This window comes from Leucopleurus acutus (genome assembly GCF_964270905.1).
Source record: "Leucopleurus acutus genome assembly, chromosome: 1".
Classification (NCBI taxonomy): Eukaryota; Metazoa; Chordata; class Mammalia; order Artiodactyla; family Delphinidae; genus Leucopleurus; species Leucopleurus acutus.
In genome coordinates, this window is record NC_139142.1 from 165502285 (window position 1) to 165518598 (window position 16314).

The 16314-nt window shown below is 46.3% G+C and overlaps 1 protein-coding gene across 2 annotated transcripts in view; it reads left to right on the forward strand.

Annotated features, from left to right (window-relative positions):
• Nucleotides 1-16314, forward strand: part of ABHD2 (abhydrolase domain containing 2, acylglycerol lipase) — a 110013-nt gene that overhangs the window by 82038 nt on the left and 11661 nt on the right. For both annotated transcript variants that reach the window (XM_082852184.1, XM_082852185.1), the window contains exons 5-7: nt 2376-2559; nt 12978-13070; nt 15618-15728. In XM_082852184.1, coding sequence (XP_082708310.1) covers nt 2376-2559; nt 12978-13070; nt 15618-15728 — 388 coding nt within the window. The remainder of the gene's footprint in view (nt 1-2375; nt 2560-12977; nt 13071-15617; nt 15729-16314) is intronic.

Genomic DNA, 16314 nt, shown 5'->3' on the forward strand with positions numbered 1-16314 from the left:
GACATACTTCCTTTTCAGGGTGACGCCTGGGTCTTTCCATGTTGGGAGGGAGCAGCTCTTGGCCCCCAGTTTTTCCCCTAGTCTTAAGCATCTTTTGCCACCTTCCAAGCCTCAGGAGCTCTGAACACTTTCAAATTGCAATCGTTAGTCAAAGTCTGGGGGATCTTGTCTGGAAAGAGGCGCGAGGGGGCCTCTAGGAGTGTCAGGAATATTTTCCGTCTTGATCTGCACAGTGGTTGCATGGGTGTAAATGCATAGATTCATCGATTGTGCACTTTCCCGGGTGTATGTTATACCTCATTAAAAATAAAAATAAAAAAGAAGGCAGCTTTATGTGTATTGTTACACAATGGCTTCTGAAACATATTGTTAAAAAAAAAAAAACAGTGCTAAGCAATATGTATGCTGCCATTGGTTTTGTTTTGTTTTGTTTTTGCGGTACGCGGGCCTCTCACTGTTGTGGCCTCTCCCATTGTGGAGCACAGGCTCCGGACGCGCAGGTTCAGCGGCCATGGCTCAGGGGCCTAGCCGCTTCGCGACATGTGGGATCTTCCCGGACCGGGGCACGAACCCATGTCCCCTGCATCGGCAGGCGGACTCTCAACCACTGTGCCACCAGGGAAGCCCTGCCATTGGTATATTTAAAAAGGGTATAGAAAAGTACCTTTTACCACATCTTTTATGTCATTTGAATTTTGTACCATGTGCATGAATAACCAACTCAAAACAAAACACATTTAATGCAGATTCCTGGGCCTGGCCACCATCTTACTGAATAAGCCTCTTTAGGGGTGAAACCCAGGAATGCCCGTTTCTAACACCCTCTCCAGGTGATTCTTTGTACCCCATGGGCTGAGAACCCCTGCATGGGGCTGTGCTGGCCTTCCACTGTTAAGAGGAAGACAGATCCAAGGGGGAGCTTGTCCCGGCTCAGAAGGTCGTGTCCCTCAGGGTTTGTGGGTTAGGAGAGGAGCCGTTCAACTCTCTTAGGAATGTCCAGCCCTCTGAGCTGGCTTTGATAAGCAGGAAGATGTGGAAGAAGTCTGTTTTCATTTTTTTTTTTTCAACGAACAAAATCCATACCGTCTTCATGCTGGTCTGTCTCGTACATGCCTCTTGGCAAAGTCCCTCACTTTCCCTGTTAGGTTTTATTTTAAGTTGTCTCCCTGCTGAGTCTGGGGCTGGGCCTTAGAAGGATGTGATGAACCCCTTCATTTGTATGGCCGCTAACCTTCTCCTCTTCGCAAAGCTGCTGAGACATAACATGACTTCACCAACTTCCCAAGGGGACACCAGTTGACATCATCCCTCCTGGGCAGACTGGGCCCAAACACCCTCTCCGTTCAGAAGTCTCCTCTGTATGTTTCTGAATGGGTCTGTCTCCCACGGCACCTGTCCCTATGTCACCAAGAACATTTTATCCTAATCCCACAGAGCATCTTGGCCGTCCCTCTGGACTAAAGTTTGTCTCTCCTTCCCTTCCCCACATTGACAAGGCAGTCCTGTAAATAACATCCACTTGGTACTTTTCTTAACACCATGAATCATTGTACATGTGGGTGTAACATCCTATTTTGTAGCCTAAGAATCTAACCCCAAAGAGTATTGCTCTTGCTTTTGTTTACCTGTGTGTGCAAACACAGGTGCTCATGTACACCCTGAATATCTGTTTTAATTTCCATGAGTATCCAGATAGGTTTCTTACAACCCATCTTTAAAGGAGCATTGTACAAGTGTTTGATACATGGTCCCTTCCCTCATGGGCACTACTAATGTCGTGTTTCCTCTAATACTGAGGGGCATCTGGGAACTTCGCTGCAGGCAGCCAAAGAGAAGTCTGCCTGTCTGGCTGAATGTATGTGTCTCTCTCCACACACACACACACACACACACACACACACACTCACATACACACACACACACTCCTATACAGTCATCCCTCAGTATCCTCAGGGGATTGGTTTCAGGATCCCCACGGATACCAAGGTCCACAGATGCTCAAGTCCCATATATAAAATGGCATAATATTTGTGTATAACCTATGCACACCCTCCTGTATACTTTAAAACATCTCTAGATTACTTATAATACCTAATACAATGTAAATGCTATGTAAATAGTTGCTGGTGCACGGCAGATTCAAGTTTTGCTTTTTGGAACTTTCTGGGATTTTTTTTCTGAATATTTTCAATCTGTATTTGGTTGAATCCACGGATGCAGAACCAGCAGATACAGAGGGCTGGCTGCGTACGTAGATATTTCTCTCTCTCTCTCTAGTAGAGTCTTAACATCCACTTAGTAACCTTCCAGCTCACATTTTCTCCAATCTTTGTTGCACCCGAAATGACCAAGTCATCTTACCTCTCTGCCCATAGGCTGCACCTGGGAATTTGGAGCCATGGTAAACTACATCAAGAAGACATATCCCCTGACCCAGCTGGTGGTCGTGGGCTTTAGCCTGGGTGGTAACATCGTGTGTAAATACTTGGGAGAGACCCAGGCCAACCAAGAAAAGGTTCTGTGCTGCGTCAGCGTGTGCCAGGGCTACAGTGCACTGAGGTGAGTGATCCCGGCCACATGCTCCCAGTTCTTTCTGCCGTTGGTCCTCCAGTTAGCACTCGTTTATTGAGATGCCCCAGTGCACCAGACATTGGTCCATGAAGAGCAGGGGAAATGCTGGGGCAGACTGAGCAGAAGTTCCTGGGTCTTGGATTCACCTTGTTTTGCTTCCACATCGTACACTGGATTTGTCCTATCAGACCCCTTAAGCCTGGGATATGCAGCTCTATTTTGGGATCAGATCTGTAATTGAATAAGCCAAAGCCCCCCTTAATAGCTGCTGTTCCCCTTTGGAGTCTCTGTGAGACGACTTAACTCTGTTCGTGCTCCAGGAGTTTTGTAGAACTGTGGGTTTATGAAAACAGAGGAGACTTGGTGAACCAGGGTCTGAGAACTGGGCCTTATGACCCCAGATTCCTCCTGTCTACCAAAGAATTGAGTCTCAGGTGGCATCTGGAAGGGGTCTTTAGAAACCATTTAATCCATGCCCTCACTGTCAAATAGTCATCTCTCTCAGGCATACCAGAATCACACACAAGAGATGACCTACTGGGTAAAGGTTTACCTCTCCCCTTAGTCTCCCGACAACAGAACCCTGAAGGAGGAGTCCTAGGAGGGCATTATCGTCTTCTCTGACCTCCCACCAGATCAGTGTTGTCCTAGATCACTCCAGAGTCACCACACACACACATTCACCCACACACACACACACACACACACACACACACACACTCATACACACCACACTCACACACACATCTTTCCAGACTCTTTAAATGCATTCATATTTTTTCCTGTACTCACTGCTCATGATAATGTCTTTTGTATTACCAATGGGTATGGCCAGTTTATTAAAGAACTCTTGAAATCCAAAATCACACAAAAAAAGTAAAAACAAACAAACAAAAAGCTCCCTGATTGATCCAGTCTAATGCCAAAGAGTCCTTATAGTTAATAAATGAATCCTTCCTTTTTGCCTCACCTATATCTCTCATGGTGTAATTTAAGCCTATCTTGTCATTTTCTAATGGATAAGGGGCTACGTTATTTCTAAAAATATCTGTTACTGGAATGTGAAGTCAACACATCCAAAGGGCAAATGCAAGCTCGGAATTCAGCCTCTGCCTGAGCCTTAAAGCTGGCCAAAACGGAGAATTTAAATGTACCCAAAAATAGACATGAAAGACATCCCTGCTGGAACCTTCCCTGAGTTCCAGCGCCAGGGCCTAGGTTCCAGTTGTCCTCACCTGCAATATGCAGATGACAGTAATAATAAATGGTACCTACCCCATGGCGCCATTATGAGGGTCAAATGAGTTAATGGGCATGAACTACTTGCAACAGTGCCAGGCATGTAGAAAGTTAAGTCAGTAACTGTTAATTATCATCGTTATTCATTGTAAAAGGAGAAGTGGACTAGATCAGTGGATGACAAAGACCAATCTAGTGAACTAGCGACTGCCTCACTTCATTAAGAATCACTTGGAGGATCGTGTTAGAAATAAACTCATTTTCTTGGGCCCCAGCCCTGGAGATCCTGATTCATGCATCTGCGTCACAGGGCCGGGAATCTGCGTTTAGACACATTTCACAGGTGACTGCTGAGATTTAGCCACGTTTAGCAGTCATTGGGCCTGGGGACCTCAGCGGTCTCTCCAGCTCTAATATTGCAGGACTAGGTTAGTCCCCTCGTCCTCCTGATGGGAATCCTCCCCTTCACTCCTCTCTATACTCTGGTGAGCCAGGACATGTTCCTTTATTTTGGCTTGGCTAAAAATATTCAACTCCCAATTCATAGCCATTATGTAACCAGAGTTAACTGAAGTCCCATCCTGCCCAGTGACTGGAATATTAGAGCAATGAGCAAAGGGCCCGCCACAGGATCCGAGGGAGGGAGCAGGGCCTGGCAGGAGGCCCTTGTCACCTGGCAAGTGGTCCCGTTTTTGGCAAGGCTTCTAGCATCTGTAAAAATCAGAATCGCTGAAGTCCCCTCCTAAACCAAGTGCTGTCAGATTACTGTGAACACTGACTTTGTGTTCAGAGAGCCCTGGATTTGACAAGCAGGAGGATGTAGGACAAGTTTGTTTTCATTTTTTTTTCAACGCGCAGACTCTTCAGCAACAGCCTGATTTCATTTTGCTGCAACAGCGCCATCTGCTGCTGGCCAAGCACACGACTCACGCGTTTGCCGATCCATGATGTTCAAACTAAGGCAAAGGTTTAAGCTAGGAAACTGACCAACATCTGTGAGGTGCTGAACATTTTGCAGGCGTGGTCTACACCACTTCTCCTTGAGACCTCAAAGATCTTGATACTCATAATCATTGTCACATCAGCCTCCTGCAAAGAGGAGAGAAACAGGCAACTTTATCCTCTAGAGCACAGAGGACTAATGCTAAGGCTAAGATCCTGTGGCCCTACACACAGGAACTGGCAGCAGGTCAAGGAGACACCATCGCCTATGTGCGCCCCCAACACTTTAATGAGTTCAGGTCCCCCCAACAGTTTAATGAGATCTACTTGCTAAATGACAGTGGCTTACTTTAAACCAGCATAACCTTTTTTTTCCTGCCAAGGCTTGAGGGCAATGAGCCTTTTCAGCACTGGGATGATGGCAGCCATGCTTCCTATATGCCAAGGTGGAGCGGGGAGGGCTCGTCTGCCTCTGCAGGGGCCACACAGGAGTTCATGCTTCCGGTAAATTCCTCCTTGTTGAGTCTACACAACCGCTTGTCAGTGATCCATCCCCTCCCTCTGGCTTCTCGTCCCTATAGCGCACCTCCCCACTAGCCAGAGCCAGTTCTAGGCTCAGAAGCCAGCGCCTGCTTGCTGTAGTTAGAGCAGACTAGCTGCTGCTAAACTAGCTCACCTTTGATGAGGTGCTGAACCAGTGAAGGAGGGAAACAGATGTCCCAAAACTACATGATATCCAGCTGACTTAACATGTTGCCTCAGGATAAAGAGCAGCCAACTAACTAGCCCTGGAAATGTGTGTGGTCAGACTCAGCCTAACTCTCTGGTTTAATTAATCATTTGAAGATATCATGAAGACCTTCATTATAAATGCATCCAGTGAATAGCAACCAGACAGAAATGCAAGAGGGAGAAGTAGTGATGCCTAAAGATTACCCGTGATTAATTCATCCATTGATTCTTTGATTCATTCAGCAAGACACCCTTCTAGGTAATAGGACACAACTGTGAACAAGGCCAACAAATTCCCCACCCTCGTGGAGCTTAAAGAAAAGGGAAGGGAAGGTCTTGTAGTCTCATTTCAGGTAAAATCAAGTCATCATTTCTGAGGAAGCCATCAACAATCTTGCACTGAGGAATCCGCCAATAATAATATGAGTAAATACAAGCATTCTGTTGCAGTTTGGGTGTAAGAGATAGTCTGTACCTGCTTAATGGCAATAGAATGATGTTTACACAGCAGCAAACCAACAAATAAGTGTCACTAATGGTGACACGCTAGGTATATGGGTGCCAAGGAAGTCTTCAGTCAAGTGGGGAGTCAGTGGGGAGGGATTTTTGGAAGGAGGTGAGGTGGGGTCAGAGGCCCCTTACAGGGCAGTGGAGGAACCATCAGATCTCCCTAAATGCAGTATGTTTCTGGCTAAGTGAGTGCATGAGCACCACTAACTCGTAGCCACTTTAACAGCCCAGCATTTTTAGCAGGGCCTTCCTGTCACAAGGAAGAGGCAGGCCCCACTTTTCCTGCCAAATTATGCATATATTCTCTCTTTTGCAAATGGGCAAACTCCAGACTATGGATAAGTTTATGACAAAAGCAAGCATTATCGTTCATAAAGTCCCTCTGTAGAGCTGTAACTTCATCAAACCTGTGTTCACAGTCGAGCTGTAAAATAATTTTAATACTCAGTAATTTTTTTAACAGAGCCCAGCAAAGGAAGAAAATCTGCTGAGTTTAGACAAAACTCCATGGACAGAATTCCAACCTTAAGAAACAGCTTAAGGGCTTCCCTGGTGGCGCAGTGGTTGGGGGTCCGCCTGCCAATGCAGGGGACACAGGTTCGTGCCCTGGTCCGGGGGGATCCCGCATGCCACGGAGCGGCTGGACCCGTGAGCCGTGGCCGCTGGGCCTGCGCGTCCGGAGCCTGTGCTCCGCGCGACGGGAGAGGCCACAGCAGTGAGAGGCCCGCGTACCGCAAAAAAAAAAAAAAAAAGAGCTTAACTTTGCCACCACTGGGTTATGAAGCTAACCAAATGTTTTGTCCTTGGGGATTTTTGTTTACTTTTCATTGTTAATTTTTGTAATCAGAAAAATGAGGGTGTATGATATGCCGTTTGACCCATTAATCCCATTCCTGTAAAAGTGCATCCTAAGGGAAAATATTCTGATAAGGAAGAAAGGGGGTTGGTGGGTGGCCATCCCTACCCTTGTCTGGCCACAAAGCCCAGCCAGGCAGGTGTGAAGAGTTCTGGGCCCAGTCCCTAGTAGGGTACGGAGAGCTTTTCTTTTGCCTGCAGTCTCAAGCTGAACTAGCTGAGGTAACGACCTCTCCACAGGTCAGCCCTGCCCCTGAAGGGCAACCATCTGCCAGCCAGGAACCTTCTGCTGGGTGTCTTGGGCACAGAGGTGCCACCATCTTCCTCCCAGAGGCCACACTGTTCAAGGCTTGTCCTGGTTTTGCCCCACTGCAGTATGACTCTTTTGTAGGGCCAAGTTAGAAATAACCCACGTGTCCAGCAAGAGGGATAGTTGTAAGCTATGATGTACCCATTCAGTAGAAAACAAGGCTGCTTATATTTTTTTTAATTAAGAAAATATATAAAATGGCAGAGTGTGTGTATTAAACGTAGGGGGGAAGGTAACTATGCAAAAATATGACTGTAGGGAGAGAGAAATGGAGAGTTGTCATTTAACTGGGTATAGCGTTTCAGATTTGCAAGATGAAAAAGTTCTGGAGATCTGTTATATAACAGTGTGAATATACTTAAGATTTCTGAACTATGTGCTTAAAAAGGGTTAGGATGGTAAAATTTATGTGTTTTTTACCACAATTAAAAAAAAATTTTAATGATTGCATATTGGCAAAGCCTGGAGGGGAACCCCCTCCCTTCGCAAATAAAAATATTGGTTATATTGGTGTGGAAGCATTCTGGGAAAATACTTAATATACTTTAAGGTTTCATTGGCATATTACTTTCAAGCTATTTTTTAATATTGCCTAGGACCGTATTTAAGAAATTCCTCACCAATCTTAATTTGTGGTGCCCCTTTTTGGAATGTGAGAGTCATGCTTGCCCATCCCAGACGTATAGAACCTGTCTCTCATTCTCATCCTCCATATTTTCTCAAAGACCACAGGAAAGCTATGTGGTGTTCTCACAGTCTCCCAGCACTCTGAGATGAAATTTATATGCGCTAGGAGATTTGAATTTCTTTGGGTGTTAGATGCATTCTTCTCCCAGTTCATTCTCTTCCAACTTTAATTCCTTTTAATGGATGCCTTGTCCACTCATTTTGCAAAGTATGAGTTGGAAAAGTTGAGCTTTCTCTGAGCAGTACCCCAGGAGCATAAAGCAGTTGTCTCAGCTCTTCCTTGCCTAATTGATTGTTCTGAACATAATTACAGACCCCTGTTTTGTTGGGACCCTTTTCTATAAGTGATTTAAAAATCCATCTCCTGGGACTTCCCTGGCCGTCCAGTGGTTAGGACTCCACGCGTCCATTGCAGAGGGCTCAGGTTCGATCCCTGGTCTCAGGGAACTAAGATCCCGCAAGCCGTGCATCACAGCCAAAAAAAAAGAAAAGAAAATATCCATCTCTTTCCACAGCACCTTTTAAAATTCTTTTAACCCTGCAGAGAGAAATCTCTCACCAGCAGATGGCTGGGAAACCAGTACAGGTAATATCTTATTAATGTTACATTGATTAGAAATAACAGCATTTTAAAGAACTTTATTGGTTTTCATAATAGATAGGTAGATGGATGGATAAAGTTCTTTAAAAATCCATACATGTCATTCTGGAATAAGACTCCCAGTGAAACCTTACTAGTGTTTTGGGGTACTGTCTTCTCATTTGCCATCTCAATGACAGAATCATTTTTGAGGGCTTTGCAACTCTCAGGGGGCATCATCCCTTTTGGAGTCATCTCGTTCTTTCTGAAGTCTATGAAACCTGCCTTCCTTCCAACAAGGGTTCACTTTGGATTATACAAAGGCTTTCCTCCCTGTAATTATGACCTAGCTGCATTCTCCCAGGTTCCACACATCTCTGCTGTGTCCTCAGCCAGTTTCTCCTGGTGGGCCAGCATCTAGCTCAGCTTGGGAGCAGTTCCTGCCATCCCTTCTCTCTTCTGGAGAACATAGCTATTTAGAGGCAAGTCAAGAACTTGGATATTCTGCTGTGTGGCCAAGTAAGGGATTCTTTCAGTGTCTAGAGAGCTGAAGTCCCCTGGTTCTGGTGCCCATTTAGCATCAAAAAATGAAAATTCATTTCTTCCATCTGACGTGGCAGATCTCACCCAAACATTCCCCACATGTTTTTCCACCTTGGTCTCTGTTTTCTTGTCATATAGCACTTTTCTGCTTCTCCTTGTCTACCTTATTTTAAATAGCTACACAGTGTCCATCGCAGGGTTCCTTCCAATCCTGCTCTCATCTCAGCAAGTCTCACTGATACCTCTCATATCTTATGACTCTGCCGAGTTGAGTTCACCTGTGCGTGCTCTTTCCATTGGCATACCGGTATCTGAGGCTATAAATGTCATCTCTCCCTCCCCGTTCTTTCCCGTTTGTTCTCATGACACCACTATGCTTATCACCCTGTCATACTTGAAGTCTGTCCGCCATGGTACCCTATGTTATAGTCTCATCTGAGTGTTCTTCCCCTACCACCACCACCATTCTCTTTAAACCTTCTTGACTGAGTCATCTGGTCTCCAGGCAGACATTCTCTTCATCCTCATGAGATGCATGCCCAGGAGCCTGCCCATCCCTCAGGTCTCTTCAGCCGAGGCCAGAATTCAGACCCATTCTTAACACCACCGGTTGGCTGGCTCCCCACTCACAACATCCACCACTGTCTGCAGAAGTCCATCCACCATTAACAGAAGCAATGAAAGCAACACCAAGGCCCCCAGGGTGGCCTCTGTCAGGCCTGTGATAGAACTGTCTACCTACCTCAGCCACAGAGCGATCTGGGTGTGAAAACTGTTTCTCTAGTTCAACCTCCTGATTTGACAGATAAGGAAACTGAGGCTTGGAGAGGTGAAGTGGCTTCTGCAGAGTTTGGTGAACTACCCAGTGGGGTCAGATGGGCCCTAGTTCAAGTCTCTGCTCTAACTCTTGCCAGCCAGGTGGCCTGGACATCTTGTTAGACCTTCATCCCATCACCAGCCCCAAGCCCTGGGCTCGTTTGCCCCTCTAGCCTGGTTCTGCCTCCTGCTTCCTCTCACTGCAAAAACATGACAGATAAATTGGAGTTTGGCTTCAGTGGGAGCTGCATGAGTGAGGTTCTTGACGGGCCATGTATATAATGGTTCCAGACCACCTGCTGGTCTTTTGCCATCCCTGAAAATGGTTGTTGAGGCTCAGGGTTAACAGTTAAAACTGACTTTGATCTTTGGCTGTCCTCAGCAGGGTAAATAATTTTCAGTAGCTCATAATCCAAAAGATTTTCTATCTTTCTTTTCCTCCTCCTTCTTCTTCATTGTTATGGAACATTTTAGACACATACAAAATAAAAGCAATAGGATATTGAACCCCCGTGTACCACCACCAGCTTCAACCATGCTTAACTCTTGGCCACTCTTGTTTCCTCTGCACCTCATCCACGTACCACTCCCCCGTAAACTGGATTATTTTCAAGCAAATCCCAGACATTATGTCATATCACTTGTAAATATTTCACTAAGTAGCACTAAAAAACTCTAAGGACTTTTTCTTAAACATAATCACAATACCATTATCACACCGAAAAATTAATAATTCCTAATATCATCCCGTTTCTAGTCAGTGTTCAGATTTCCTTGATTGTCTCATGGAAGTTTTTTTAACAGTCAGTTTGTTTGAATTGGGATCCCCATAATGTCCACACATTGCATTTATTGATTTGTCTCTTCAGTTGCTTTTAGTCTGTAGGATCCCCCTCTCTTTTATTTCTTTTCAGTTTGTTGGTGGTGGTGGTATTGAAGAAACCAGGTCATTTTTTAGATATATGAAATGAATGTTTTTACAATATGTTGGTCTTGATTATGTTTTCTTAAAACTAATATAAAATTAAGTTTCAATCCCTTAATTTTATATTCAGAGGTAGTGAAAGACATCCCTTAAATATACTGAGTGGTAAACCAAAGATATGAGGAATCAATGTTGGCCAGCGTTGACTGGGTAAAACATTGGTCCCAGCAACCTTATCCCAGTCCCTTGAGCCCGGGGCCCCCGTGTATTCCCAGAGCCTTTCAGTGAGTGGCACCTCGGGGGTGATTCAATCAAGGAATCTGCAGCGCTGGAGCATCTTCTCATAGCTTAAATTTATGGTCAGTGCCCCCTCCCTTCCCAACCTCCACAGTTCCTCTAATATGAAGGAGATAGTAACAAAAGCAGTTAGAAGGTCAGCAAAGGGAGAAAAGGATGAGGGCAAGAGAAAGCTGGGATTTTGAGACCATAGGCTTTCTGAAGAAGGGACAGCTTGGGTCCAAGGTCAGAGGAGGGAGACCCGCCCTAGCAGCAGGCTGTGGGTCACAGATTGGGAGACCCCCCTCCTCCCTCAGACCAAGAGGCAAGTGTCCACAGTCCTGCCTTAGCTGGGGCCCTGCCCATGGTGATCCAGCCCGTCCTTTCTGCTCCTACAGTGTTCAGGGAGCCCCCCACAAAAAACCCGTGCATTTATAGAATGACCTTTTGACCTTTGAAGGCAGTGTTAGTCTTCACTGTGAGCTTTAGCCTATGTTTTATGAGCACATCATAGGCCGTTAAATCCACAGACCCTTTCACTTTTAACTTCCCGCCAGTTCTGATTTTTTAACCGCGATGTTACGGGAAATGTTTGTTATTCCAAAATTGAAGTGTGGCAGTTTTGGGGAAATTACTTTTGTAACTCCCTGGATTTTTTTAAAAAATACCTATGTACCACCCTCTCTCAAGAGTCCCCTCTCTGGCCATCTGGGAGATGAGGCCAATGGAATCTGTATGGGAATAGTGACACCCAGACTCATTCCCGGGGTGGAATCAGGCCTCAAGACTCAGAAATCTGCAAAATGAAGGTTAGCGTGGCCTCCATGGCAGCTGTGTCTGGGTTCACACCCCCCGAGGGAAGAAAGCACAAAGTGGGGAGGGCTGAGCGGCAGCCTGGGAATGACAACATCGGTGTTTGTTCACCTGACACGTGGGTGAGGAAATCTGGCCGCAGAGGCGAGTAGAGGAGGGACAAGGTGATGGTGGCGGAACACACGTGCTGGAGCCAGGCAGGCCTGCTTAGACTCAGCCATACCTGACCGTTCCAGTGTGACCCAGGGCAGGTCGCTTGACGTCTCTGAGCCCGTGGTCTCCCGATCTGGAAGCAGGGGTGTTGCCTGCCTGGTGACCCCACACGTCGGTAGGCCTTGCCGTGCCAATCACACACTAGCTCTAGAGGAAAAAAGACTCAGGACCAGCCCCAGCAGCTGGGCCTTGAAGGGGTTGATAGCCTCGCTACTTCTTCCGTTCCTTGCCCCTTGAATATGCTAAGGCTAATCAAAAGAAAGCTCAAAGTATATGATATTCCTTTGCCTCACAAATGGCAACAAGTGTTGTTTTTTTTCCCTTCCCATTTTTTAAACTGTTATTGAATGATTGTTTAAATTCTATAGTGCTTTACCGTTTTTAAAAGTTTCACACACGATTTCATACACTCCCATAATAACCCTTCCCCCCACAGCCCCTCCCCCTTCCCTCTCCCCACTGATAGCCACTAGTTTATTCTGTGAGTCTGCTTCTTTTGTGTTTTATCCACTAGTTTGTTGTATTTTTTAGATTCCACATATAAGTGTTTTCAGGTTTTTCTGTGCACTTATTTTCTCCACACACCCCCTCCCTTTACACACTCCTGTTATTAAGCCAGAAAAACATGCTTGCAGGGTAGGAAGCCGAGTAGCGAACGTGTTCAAATGACAATTGAATAGGTCCTGTGACGAAGAGAAGACCAAGGTGATGGAAGGAGGGGGTCAGGAGTGTCAGCAACAAAGCCTGTGGCCCCAGAGAGCTTTCTGGCTGGGGCCTCATGTTCAGCAGCGTTCAGCTGTTCTGGTGTCTCTACAGGTAGCTTGAGGACCACGCATCCAAGCCCACGTTCCAGCGTAGGGAGCCGGCGCTCTCCAGCGGCAAGAGCTCTGCCTCCTGCCCTCGCCAGCCCCATCCTCTCCTCTCCAGGACGCAGTCCCTCTCACTGTCACTTGTGGTTCTTCCAGGGCCCAGGAAACCTTCATGCAGTGGGATCAGTGCCGGCGCTTCTACAACTTCCTCATGGCCGACAACATGAAGAAAATTATCCTCTCGCACAGGTGTGTTGCCTTCCCTATCCCTTGGGAGACAGTTCCTTTCTGAGCTTATTTCACTAAAAGCCAAAATTCCTCTTTCTCCAGGAAAAAAAAAAAAAGGCAGGGGTGGTACACATTGTCTGCTGACTGTTTTGTGACTTGGTTAGAAACAAACTTGTCCCAAGCTACCAAATTCACCAAATCGCTTTCTGCTTCCATAATTTTCAAAAAGTCCAAGAAGAAAGAGAAACCGTTTCCACACCATTCTTTCCCAAATGCGGGCAATCCTGAGAGTGGCTTGTCACTGTTGGGGAGCTTTTCTCCTTAGGATGCTTTTGTGCTTGGGGATCCAGAATCGTTCTCTGCTGGCTCTTGGGGTTCTGACCAAGCAGCAGCATGACAGGAGTCCGGCTGCTGATGCCAAGCATGGTGTCCACACTCTCCATGCTCTGCCTGCCCGTCTCCTGCTCAGAATCCTTTGGTGGGTTAGCCCCTGACAAGTGCTTAGAGCAGCACCTGGTCTTCAGTAGCGCTCAAGAAATATTAGTGATGATTTCATCGTTGTGATTATTGTTAGCGATATTGGCTCTCCCTCCTCCCCCATGCCTCCCTCCCTCTCCAGCTGGACCAGGCCGCTCAGAGGCCCACGTGCCCTCTGGCCTCTCCCACACCACTTATGCCCTTGTTGAGGACCCCCTTCCCCTCATCTCTGCTTGTCCAAACCCAGCCCATCCTTTTAGGTCCGTCTCGGGTATCTGCCTCTGTGAAGCTAGCTCCTCCCGCGACAAGTCGTTTTTCTGCTGCCTCCGCAGTGTGAGTCCCGCATCACGAACTAAACTGGAAAGCACTGGAGGGCTCGGGCGTGTTTTGATTCCCCCAGAACCTGGTACATATTGGGCACTCAAAAAGTACAATTTTAGGGGGGTTTTGATGCCATCCTAGGAAAAGCAACCTGACTGAATGATCAGTTTCTTATCCTATTTTTTTTCAGTGATTAAAAGAAAATGTACTGCCCACCTGGCCAGCCAAGCACCCTAGATTGGGCTTCCTGTAGGTGGGGTTCACATGGCGCCTGGGCAAGGCTGGTGCTTGCAGGCCCCTCAGGCTGCCAGGCACATCCCCAGGCCCTGGTGTTGGGTGAGTGGAGGGCACAGGGAGACTTATGTCCCCCAGGCTGGCTGAGTTTCTGCTCAGATCGTGGTGTGTGAGCATCAGTTGTGTGCTGGGCCCTGATTCAGGTATGGCTCAGCTGAGGTTTGGATGGATCCAGGGATTTGCTGAGGTTCCAGCAGGGGTGAAACCAGGCCATCAGACACCAATTCCAAGTCCTCTGTCTGTCTTCCCATACCTCTGCAATGGGAAGTGAACTCCTTCCTCCCAGGGAACATTTGTTTTGCTACAGGGCCCAGTCTTGCCATTAATAAATTAGTCCAAAAGGTCCATCTTGTAATTCTTAACAAACTGGCAGAGTCCTCTGGATGTGCTCTCAGGGTATTTACATTTTTAAAATTTACCACAGAAAGCCAAACACCTAGAAATTTTAGGGATACTTTATTAGAATTTTTTTTCTCTATCAGCATTGTCTTTTCTTTTGTAAAATTTTGTTCTAGTTTTATTGGGACACACTTTAAATTGTGAATTCTATCCTTTAAGTATATAATCTTCCTAATACTCTTTTGAAAAAAAAGTTTTTAAGAAATCTGTTCCTCTTCTTTGGAAGAGGTTGTGAATGGATACCAGAGCATTTAGTTTCCGTAATGAATTTTTCCCACTGTAGGGCCAAACCTCAAAGCAAACTCAGTCTTCCTTCAGCTGTGTGAGTGAGAGCCCTTGCTGGGAATGGACGTCTAAATGTGCACATTTTGATCTCTGCCTTTGTTGTCATCCTCTCCAGAAGGATCATTTTCTTACTGGAAATAATTACTCTTCTGAGTATACGTTAGCTTTTTAGCGAACATATTGGAGGGCTGTTGATTTGCCCAAATGCTGAATGGGTTAACCGTTATCTTCCTTGTTAAGTGACACAAAGGGCTCATAAAGAGAAAGGGGTTCTGCTAAAAGGGGGCGGTGTCAACACCAGTGTAAAGATGGGGCCTCCACAACTTTAGACTAAGGCCCCCCACTGTTTGGCTGACAGCCCACCACAGGCCACAGAGCCCATCCTGAGACCTCTCTGTAGGGCCAGTTTTGTAATAGTCACCTAGGCTCAAACACAATCTTCAGTTTGTCTAGCTGCCCCTTAGACAGCGGCAAGGAAAATAAGGTCTTGCTGTTGATCCCTCGTCGGTTATTCAAAAGTCAACAGTGCAAGGGTGTCCTCTGGGACATTCTGAAGCCTGAAGGGATTTATTTCTAAGTTACACGCAGACGCTATGTCAGAGACCCTCTCCTGGCTTGCCTCTGGGCAAGAAAGTAGGCTCGGCTGTGGTTGTTTATTGTGTGCTTTAAAAAAAATTTTATCAGCTTTACTGAGGTATGATTGACAAAATTGTAAGGTATTTCATTGTACAGTGTGACGATTTGGTTTATCATCTGCTTTTCATTCTCTGTTTGCTTCTTGTCTCATTGTAGGCAAGCTCTTTTTGGAGACCATGTTAAGAAACCTCAGAGCCTGGAGGACACAGACTTGAGCCGCCTCTACACAGCCACATCCCTGATGCAGATCGACGACAATGTGATGAGGTGTGCCCATGCTCTGGGGCAGGGTGCTAGGCGGGAGGTAGCAGGCCGTTGCTGCCCAGCGCTAGGGGTTTCCTCTGCCCACTTTAGTGTTAAGGGTTTTGGTTGTTTTTTTTTTTTAATGTCCACTGTTTAAAAACTGAAGATTTCACAGAGAAATCCAAATTTCTAATGCCTCTTAAAAAAATAGGAAGAGGACTTCCCTGGCAGTCCAGTGGTTAGGACTCAGCACTTCAAATGCAGGGGGTGCGTGTTAGATCCCTGGTCGGGAAACTAGAATCCCACATGCCACATGGCATGGCATGGCCAAAAAATGTAAAAAAAAAAAAAAAAAAAGGAAGAGGCTCTGACCACTCGTTCTACATTCCTGCATGGCCAACTGAGCTTGAACTGGGGAGCTGGGGTATGCGTGCCCTAGTTGTCCACAGTCCTCAACACCGGGTCAGGGATCAGATGTCACATAAACTGCATGTGGCATTGGAGTAAAAGGAGAAGGAAAATATTTCTTGTACCTGCCTATGTCTCTATCAAAAGTAGAAAAACCAAAAATAGACCGAGAGAGCTGTGTGTTACAAGAAAAATGGACAGA